The 10,205-nt window shown below is 34.2% G+C and overlaps 1 protein-coding gene across 1 annotated transcript; it reads right to left on the bottom strand.

The window, feature by feature from the left end:
• Positions 1-1,484: 1,484 nt before the first annotated feature.
• LOC121249555 (BRO1 domain-containing protein BROX homolog) lies at positions 1,485-5,552 on the bottom strand. Its single transcript, XM_041148261.1, has 12 exons — positions 5,321-5,552; positions 4,601-4,837; positions 4,155-4,229; positions 4,026-4,084; positions 3,799-3,934; positions 3,604-3,700; positions 3,442-3,508; positions 2,809-2,907; positions 2,433-2,528; positions 2,158-2,312; positions 1,903-2,004; positions 1,485-1,782 (listed from the first exon to the last, which is right to left on the bottom strand). The coding sequence occupies exons 2-12, from the start codon at positions 4,800-4,802 to the stop codon at positions 1,614-1,616; spliced, it is 1,257 nt and encodes a 418-aa protein (XP_041004195.1). The 5' UTR covers positions 4,803-4,837; positions 5,321-5,552; the 3' UTR covers positions 1,485-1,613.
• Positions 5,553-10,205: the final 4,653 nt, after the last annotated feature.

The following is a 10,205-nucleotide window of genomic DNA, read 5'->3' as shown; positions in this document are numbered from 1 at the left end:
TGGGATTTTATCAGATCACAAACATTAAAAAATATAGAACATCACAAGTGCTTTTATACTAAACCAGAAGCGGTGAAAGTGGTGTAGAAAATAAAGAAAATAATCTGATAGCAGTTGTTTAAGCATTGGATAACTTTAAAAAATAAGAAACTAATAACAAGCAGTTGAAGCGGTAGAGGAGACAAAAAATAAAATAAAATCCTAATAAAATACCAAAACAACAGTAAAGAAATCTAAAAAAATATTAGAATCTTGTAAGATGAAGACGATGGAGACAATGGAGGAGGTGGGAAATAGGGGAAAAAGAAATTTAGAATCTGATTAGATGAAAAAAAGGAATTTGAGAAAGTGGTGGAAAACGGGAGAAGAAAAATTTAGAATCCGATAAAATGAAACATAGGAATTCGAGAACAACATAAGTAAGGACAAAATTGTAAATTGAAGCATTACACGTCAAAAAATTGAAGGACAGCAACGGAAAAAAAAAATATAAAAAGGCAAAAAGGAGAACTAAATATAAAACGAATGACAAAATTATAGAAAAAAAGAAATAAACGAAAAGTTGCTTATTGGCGTTTATTATATATAAGATAATAATAACAATAATAATAAGCAAATAATAAATGCATCAGCATGATAAGGACATTTTTTGACAAAATAATATTTGCATGTTAATTTATTGATGCCCCTATATATGTATATATCCTTCCATTTATTAATACATTTAAACCGGTGGGTATTAGTGCTCATATGAGTCCGATCGAACTGTACGTTATATATTTGAGTATTTGGGATAAGAAAGTAATCAATTAAGGTATTGTATTTTCAAGTCCACGAAGGAAGCGCCTACCCTACATTATATGATGATCTTTCTAGTTTCTGCTACTTACTGTGGATGAAATGAAGTGATTTGATACACATCATGAGTTGAAGAACATAAATTATCATGACGTATTAGTTGAACCACATAATTATATATGCATCTTTAAGATGATGCGATAAATGGATTATACCTGCCATTACAGATCATGATGAACTAATTAAAAGGAAAAAAAAAAAATCTATTTACAAATTTACAGATTTTTTTCTTTTAGACAGAAAAGAACTGTAATGTTGAGGCTTTCTGCTTTTGCCCCTTTTGTCTTTGTTGACATTTTTTTTTTTTCATTCCTATATATATTCAATGGCCTGTATTTAGCAATTAGCATCAAACCTTTTTTCTGACAATGGATTTTAGACCCTTCCAGAGTAGCATCAAGTGTGGGCGTCCTGCCTCTCAGTCATAAATCTGGAGTGTTCTAGTCAAGGGCGTCACAAATAATAGCTGTAGAACAATCTGACCTATATGAAATAATTGCATTAAAGGTTCCAGCAGGTTTTAGATCACCAGTAGGTGTCGTATTGATATGAGAATGATACATTTAACTAGATTATATGGAAGTTTAGTCAAGGGGTTTGGAAAGTTAGAAAGAGATAAACAGTAATTACAAGCAATTATAATCGTTTCTATTCAAAAGCAATATGCTAGCTTTAATAACAGTGTGGTCATGAAGTTTAGTCCACAAAGTTGGTATCCGAACACAGATAAACAAAGGAGAGGTCATACAAAGTGTTCATTCAGTTTCAATCTCATCTTCACTATCCTTTAAGTGGTCCTTTAGAGGCTGTCCGTGAACTTCCCATTTTTCACTATCCCAAGCTGGATCGAGTTGAGGTAATTGATAGTCATCAGGTCTTAATGACAACTGGAAATCTGGTAGGTCAGGCAATACTTGGAGAGCACTGCATCATCACCAATAATAATTTGGTATATAAACTTAATTATCTTTTAGGTAACAATTTATCCCATAGAGAGAATCAAATGAACTTGGATACTAGAGGATTGCATGGGAAGACCCTTACTTCTCTTGTTCTAAGAGGTAGCCATACGTCTGGGACTTCCTTGATGCAACTTCAGGAATTTTCTGATGTAAATGCTTCATAGCTCCCCAGAGTGGAGGAGCCCTTTCATGGGAAAAAAAAAAAAAGGAAGAAGAAGAAGAAAAGAAAAACAGAAGCAGAGAGAAAGGTATAGAGTCAGTGAAAAGCTAAAAAGTTCCTTTGAGGATAGATAATGACATGTGCACCACATTAATTAGACTACCGATCAAAACCAACCTGGTCACCGGAGCTGCAAGGCAAAAGTTCAAGCAAGCTTTCTTGCTCTCTGACAGAAGCTGTTCTGCAGCAAGAAAACAACATACAGCAGTAACATGGCAGGATGGTTCATTACCCTTGTCAAGGATCAGACCATGGTAGTAGTAAGCTGCAGCCTGCTTAGATAGATATAAATATAAATATAAATATAGTAGTTAGACTCAGATACACAACATTTACTGATCAAGTCCAGGAGAATGAAGTTTAATGAGTTTGATATTGATTATATTAGAAACCTTTGCCTGGAGGAATTTCCATTTAATGAACCAGAGATGCTTCTTTCCATACCCATTATTGGCGTCCATGTCACATCCTGACAAGCATTGATAAGCCTGATCAAACATAGGAAAACAAAAGAAGCATGAGAGAATGGCAGTTCTGAAGTTTAATACCTAGAGAAACAGGCAAGTCTTTCTCTGTAAGGAGCATACACTTCTAAATTAACATCACTTGAAAAGATGTTAGATTCTATTAATTGCATTACCTTGAATAAACACAGCATTAAACAGAATTCAGGAAAGACAGTTCATAGCATATAATAAAGCATTGTGCGAGAACTTGATGATGAGTTCAACTTTTAGGTTATGAGAAGTTCAAAATATAAATACACACCTGGCTAAAATAGCTCAGCTGTTCACATGCCAACCTCCTCTTGACTGATAAAGTGGCCTTTTGGCATTCAACAGCTAAACCGAGCTGAATTTCGGTTCCCTGAATGCATTGCTATGATCAACATCTATTTAACATCTCTAGACTCAGGTTAGAGTTTAGCAATTAGTTTATACGTTAAATAATCATTGATTGACGAATCTGTGAACAGAATAAGATAACGGAGCAAATGGGACCAAATATATGAATTAAGTACTTCTGTGTGCATGTCAATTGTTTTGGGGTAAAAAAAAAAAAAAATGACTTTTTGGGGGCGAAGTTGCATCATTGGTGTTCTGAATGCATGTCAGTATTCTGTGCTTGGAAATTTCTACCATTTCTAGCATTTTCAATAGGTGTTTTAATCCATAGAAAAACTTTATATGCTTGGATGAAAAATGAAAAAACATTTTCTACAGTCTAAGATTTGTGCTTTTGATGCAATTATGTTATGATAACGGATAAGATCTGGTATCAAAACGATGACCATAGAAAAACAAAACATCATTTATAAGAATTTCCACCCATGTATCTGGAGACCTTGAATAGTGGAAAATCAAATAACAACAAAATTCAGTGACGTTGAGTAATGAAAACCTGGCCTAGTGCTTGAATGGAAATAGCCTCCAGTACACCTTCGTGCAAGTCTTTCGGGAATCTTTTCCTGCATATATGCACGCGATTTCTCTCAATTAGACCTCGTAAGTGTTGATATAAGAGAGCTAAAGCATTCAAAAGTTCTCTATTCTGTTTACATACCTGATATCTGGGGGTATACGAACCAGGACATCCCGGACACAAAATTCCAAGTATCCTGCTGCCTTGAGTAACAAATCAACAGCATCCCTCTTGCAATCTGGTGGTAGACATGTACAATTAGATGACTATTGATTATTCAACATATAGATTATAGACCATCTAGTGGGGTTAATTTCCATATGGATGAGTGCAAACCTGAAGATACGACCCTTATACCAGAACCAGAAAGGTCCTTGGGAATCAAAATGGAGTCGGCCTCTGACAAAGTCAGCATAGCCATTAGGCGAATGACAGATAGCAATTCATACCAGGAGTTTGATGCACACGTTTCCTGCTCGTCAAGTTTCAAATTGGATTACAACACTGGAAACATTCAAAAGATTTAACCATTAAATGCAATACAGAGTTTCCAACAGTCTTACATGTCGCCCATCTTCTAAATTCTTCCATTTGAATTCGATGAGTCCCTCGAGACCATATTCTGTTACATTTGCAAATTATTCCACATATGAGAGAGAGAGAGAGAGAGAGAGAGAGATGACTCACGATACCTTTCTTAACGAGTCCAATCAAAATAGACAAGTATTCCTCAAGTGCTCGCCGTAGTTCAGTTATAGCAGATCCACCTGCAAGAACCATAATTTCTGCTTAGTAAAAGCACTAGTATATGTCCGTTCGAAGATTTCTAACGATCTTTCGGGATTCCAAAATATAAAATAAAATCCGTGATCTTATTAGTTAAACTAAGCCGAATAGTCTTTCATTCTGTTCAGTGAATTCCCAGATGATAAAACATCTCTAGTACCTATTCATTTACCACGTTTCCTCAGCAATCAAACAGAGAACTGCTAAGATATGAAACGGATAAGAAAAAGGAAAAAATATTGAGTGAGAAGAGAAAAAGGAGACGGTGGTTTGGCCTTAAAACCTGCGTCCACCGCACTTAAAAGTACTCAATAAACAATAAGTTGGCAATACTAGGCATGTGAGGACAGACCAGTATCTTCTGCCACCAAAACAATCTGATTCCGAATGCAAGACAATCTATCGGCAAGATCTTTTGGAATTAACCCTCTTAGCGGCCTTTGAAGATCAGATTGTACAGGTATTGGCATTGAAGGGACGAATACCACGACTTCGGGGACAATCAACTTCTTCTTCTTCCTTCCAACTGCGTACATAGAAGAGGTGCACCCCATTTTTCTTGGTAGGGGTTGGTTTCAAACATAACGCCCTACACAGACACCAATACCCATCCAACTCTATATTTTAGCTCCATTAAAATTTAAAGGGACATAATTAACCGTGAAACAATGATAGATGAAGGAAAAAATGATAGCAAATTGGCACAACATCCAGGCATTTAAACCAAAGCTATGCTAAAAATCGACTCTAGCGAAGTGGGATGGCGAGAATTGGATAAAGAAGGAAAATTTAGTAGTTGGGATAATGAACAACATTAGAGGTTTCTTTTGGCAAGGAAGGTAGAAGCTAGGAAGAACAAGAAGAAGGTAAAGGATTCAATAGAATCATTCATTAATAGAGGTGGAGACCGAAGGGGCAATTAAAGCAGGTAGATTCATATTCAATAACGAAAACCCAATGGACAACTAAGTGCAAGTTGGCAAATGAGAAGCAGTAAGTGTGAGAGAGTGAGAGATCCGAGCGAGTGAGAATAAATATTGTATGTATATTCGATCAAACTGAAATGACTTACTAGTCACAGAAAGGAGATAGAAGTGATGATCGAGATCGCTACGAAGTTTCCAGGGTCCAATGGACATGTTAATGTTAAGTTAATATGGGCATCTCAGAGAGAGACAAGAGAAAGAAAGAAAGAATCTGAGAATAGGAAGCTCAGAGACCGAGACATGTCTCTCACATGGCGGAGTCGTAGAAATCTCTGCGTTGTTTAAGGAATCCGTTGAAATTTTAAGACTCTAAAGTCTAAACAAATACGAGTTTGTAAATATTTATTATTTCCAACAGGAGGAACATGGGTACGTTAAAGTCGAGAGTACCTTGGTCCTCAAACTTAGCTAGTTTTTTGGGAAAGTGTGCACGTGGCTTTCAGACTAGGGCGCTGCATGGGGACCACTTCGTGGTGCCCGGACTAATCGACCTTTTGACAACTGTTGCTTAGTGGGCCCACCTACAAGATTTCTTCTCCAGAAGCCGCACTACGTATACGTTTTTGCTTGGTGGGCCGACCTAGAGCATCCACGTTGGTCTGTATATATATATATATATATATATAAAAAGTCATATTTATATTAAAATTCTCTATATTATTTTTTATATATCTAAATATTTAGTTAACTATTAATAGTACTTATCTAAATTTAGATAATTACTATTCTCTATAAAATATATTTTAATCATTATTTCTCTCTCCTCCCACTCTCTCTCATAATCTTTTTATTTTCTCCATCTTTTAATAACACAACAAACATTCACACATTCATTGTATTGTTATAATATATTATATATATATTTTTTATTTTATTATATTTTTAATATAATATATAAAAATTATATTTTTTACTATTGCATTTGTATTATTAATATCAAGTGTATATAGTGGATGCTAATTGTAAAATATATATAAAAAAATTGATTTTAGTAAAAAATTAATAATAATAAAATAATATATTTTATTATTTATTATTTTGTCTCAAATATGCATAAACCAATGTGAAAGTTTTACTTGAATAGCAAAGTGGTTATGTAAAAAAAATAATTTTATATATGCATATGCATAGATCAATGCTAATGCTCTTATAAAACGTTTTATACCTAAATAAATCTTCTTATCGGTCATCATTGTGCTAAGAGATAGGCTATAAATCAGCCACTATTTATTCCATATCATACATTTGACGTAATTTTTTTTATGTCAGACCCATCATAGACCTCACTCTCCTCAAGCGCTCTCTCTCTCTCATCGAACCCCCTCTCTCTCCTTAAACTCTCTCTCATCGAACCCCCCTCTCACTCTCTTTGACCTCTCTCTCTCTCCTTAAAGGTGGAGAAAAAATGCAGAACCGGTTCACTTGTTAATGAACCCGATTCACACGTAGGGTGTGAGATTTGGCATAGAAGTTCTGCTATACAACCTCTCCTTCTACCGCAACCTCCACACATCGCCTACATAGAATTTAATTATTTTATAGGGGGATGTAAATGCATAGTTTTAAGAATAGTCGTTGGATAATCATTTGCGAGTGTAGTTTTGAATGTTAGAATATAAGACTCATTGAGTCCCATCAAGAATTGCAGAACATAATCCTCTTGTTGATATTTAACAATTTTTTTCACAGCACCACATGAACACTAGGGTGAAAATGAACCATCTCTTTTCAAAACCTTTTTAATCTAGTGAAATAAGAACTTACAAATGACGTTTCTTGGGTCAATGAGGTAATAGCTTTTCGAATTTGAAAAATATGAGGCCAATTGCTTTGGGCAAACCGTTCATTCAAATCATTCCACATCTCTTCAGCTGAATCGATGTAGATGATAGAAGAAGCGATTTCCTTTAACAAAGCATTGAGCAACTATGACAAAACAACTGTATTACATCGAATCCATGTGTGAATTGGGTCTGTTTTAGAAGGCATTGGTAGAGCACTATCAACAAAACCAAGTTTGTTTTTAGCGATAAGAGACACAGACATGGATCGATTCCCTGTGAGATAGTTATCTCCAATCGGTGGTTGGGAGACAAGCAAGACTCCATAATGATCACCACTATAAAGAAAGCAAGGATTCGAATAATCCTCATGAGAATGGTGTGGAATGGCAAAAGAAGAAGACGAATTATCGATGGGCATAGTGAACCGTCACTGAGTTAGGGTTACATCTAGGGGTGCAATTCGGCCTGGTCCGGTGTCCATCATTTTTCCTGGACTGGACCATAGGTCCAGTCGGTCTATTCGGTCCGGTCCAATTATTATTTTTAAATAAAATAATAAAAAAAGTTATTTAAAATACTAAATTAAAATTAAGTGAGTTATTAATGTAGATTATGTAATTAACTTAATAAAAAAATATTTTATATGATCATTGATAATAAATTAGATGAAAATTACATAATAAATTATAAAATTATTATATAAATAATATATATATAAAATAATATATATGTTTTTTTATTTGGTCCGGTCCGATTTGAGGTGGGAAGCCCCTAAATCAAGACCGGACCGGACCGAACCAACTTCGGTCCTCTATTTCTTAGACAGGGACTGGACCGGACCAAATGGGTCGGTTTCTCCGGTCCAGACCGACCAGCTATCACCCCTAGTTACGTTTGATACCATGATAGAGGGAAAATTCTAGAAGAGTTCTATTATTTGAAAAATTGTACAAATGAATGAAGTACACGAAATATATAAAAGAATACAACTACGGTGCATAGTAACCAAGGTTCACGTGATTGCATATTGTGATGATAAGATTAAAATTAATATTAGATACATTTGTAATAGAATTCTCGGTTCTTTGTTGCGCAAAGGTTGCAGTCATTATTTTCTCTAGCATAGGAAAGCTCTATGAATTTTCCAGCAACAGGTAAGTCCTTTTTTTTTTTTTTTTTTTTTTTCCAAAAAAATATATATTTTTTATAATTTCTTCTTGCTTGGATTTTTTTTTATCAGTGATTCAAGGGAATTGTAAAATGTTATCAACTCTCATGAGTCCGTGAACTTATATTGTAGTGAAATTATGTTGCTGACTATCATATGTGCATATATTATATCATTCACTGAACTTATATTTATTATTTGTTTCTCTTTTATGAAGCATGGAACACATTCTTTCAAGATGCAGCAGGACTAGTCTGGAAGTAGATTATCCAGATCAACATCCTTCGCGTGAGCATGCCACAGAGGTTTGTTGTAATTATTTATTTCTTCTCAAGTTCTGTTGAATAAACAACAGGTACAAGATGAAATGAATGCACAGAAGGAAGAATTAGTGAAGCTGCTTTTGGATATATATATATATATATATGTAAGTTATTTTTATTATTATTTTATTTATTTCATTGCGTAATTATCTAAGATATGGGATTGTTCAACTGCTAGGCTAGAAACCTAGCTTTGAATTTATCATTTGAATAGAATGAGGGAACCCAAGAAAAGAAATGAAAAAAAGAAGCTCATTCAATTGGTGATGTTAACTTTCCTGGTGTCCAAACAAATTCCATTCCTAGAGCAGTAACCTCTGGAATTTGTTTTTCCTTTAGTTCCTACTCCTATATATATCTCTCTGATCTTATAGGTGGATGTTGGGAAAGGAGCTGAAAACTTCAATGAGCTCCGGTTGAGTGAAGGGGTATTATCGGTGAAGGGCAAGAAGGGGTTAAATAGACTTTACATTCTATACTTTCTTTTTTGACTAAATTGAATCTGCTTATTTGAGAAATCAGCCTTTCACATTGTAGAATTTAGTTGTAATTTTGTACTCTTGACAACAATTCCACAGGTTTTTTACATAATGAAACGATCATGTGGATAATATAATACGCACTAATTAGATGTGATTTTCTTTCAATTTTTTTTCTTCCCAAATGGGTACGTAGAAGGACTGATTCCTTTCATATATGCACCCATTTAAGTCCCAATCAGTCCTTCACTTTTTTTAAATGACAGGCAAACTTTCAATTAAAAGCTGAGTTCATATATAGTTTCTTTCAAAACTCTCAAACTACGTAGAACTTTAATTATTACCTTTATTATTGCAGCAGGAAGTACTTTTGGAGCAACTTAAGAAATCCAGATCATTACAGATAAACTAGGCTTGCAATTTTTTACGGGTGCCAACCATTTTTTCCTTTTTTTGAATGAGTTTCTTATTGGGATCCATAACTAAAAAAAATGTTAAAAAATATTTCCACAAGTCATTTTTTATGACTCTCTTGAGTAATAAACTGCCACGCTTTTCCAACCAAAAGTTTTCACTCACTTAATTGAGGAAGAAAAGAAGTCAGATGATCCACTCTTTCTGTGTTTGAGACCTGATTTCAAGAATTCAGTTGTGAATAAATGTAGCACATGATTAAACTAATTATATGATCCCAGCTTGTAGTGATGGTTCATATTTAAGCATAATTCAATTCACATGAAAGAAAATTTAGAACTTTGGATGGCAATAACTTACCAAAATTTGAAATTTGTAAAATAAAATTAATGCTATCAGAGTTATTTCTTTTGGAAATTTTGTGTCTCACTCACTCCAGAATTTAGAAATGGAAATAGATTTTCTTTTGAAGTGAAGTTTCATTACCTCGGAAACAGTGGCTAATGAAAATATCAATGTGGGAATCGATAACATGCACTCTTGGATTATGCTTCGTTTTCCATTAGAATTAACTTAGATTTGGGTTTATGTTACCCTCAGGAGCAAAAGGCAATGCTGGAGAATTAAACTTGATTCAACTACGAATACATACGATTTGACTCATTTGAATATGTTGTAATCAAACTTATGATAGTCATTAAGTGTGCTATATTTTCTTGACATGTCTGGAAACTTAAGGACATGAAGATATTTTCTTGAATATGTTGAAATTCTTTGTTCACGGTAGAGATTCATTGGAATTA

This window comes from Juglans microcarpa x Juglans regia, chromosome 2D (genome assembly GCF_004785595.1).
Source record: "Juglans microcarpa x Juglans regia isolate MS1-56 chromosome 2D, Jm3101_v1.0, whole genome shotgun sequence".
Classification (NCBI taxonomy): Eukaryota; Viridiplantae; Streptophyta; class Magnoliopsida; order Fagales; family Juglandaceae; genus Juglans; species Juglans microcarpa x Juglans regia.
The sequence above is the reverse complement of the archived record's forward strand: the minus strand, read 5'-3'. Positions and strand labels throughout refer to the sequence as shown.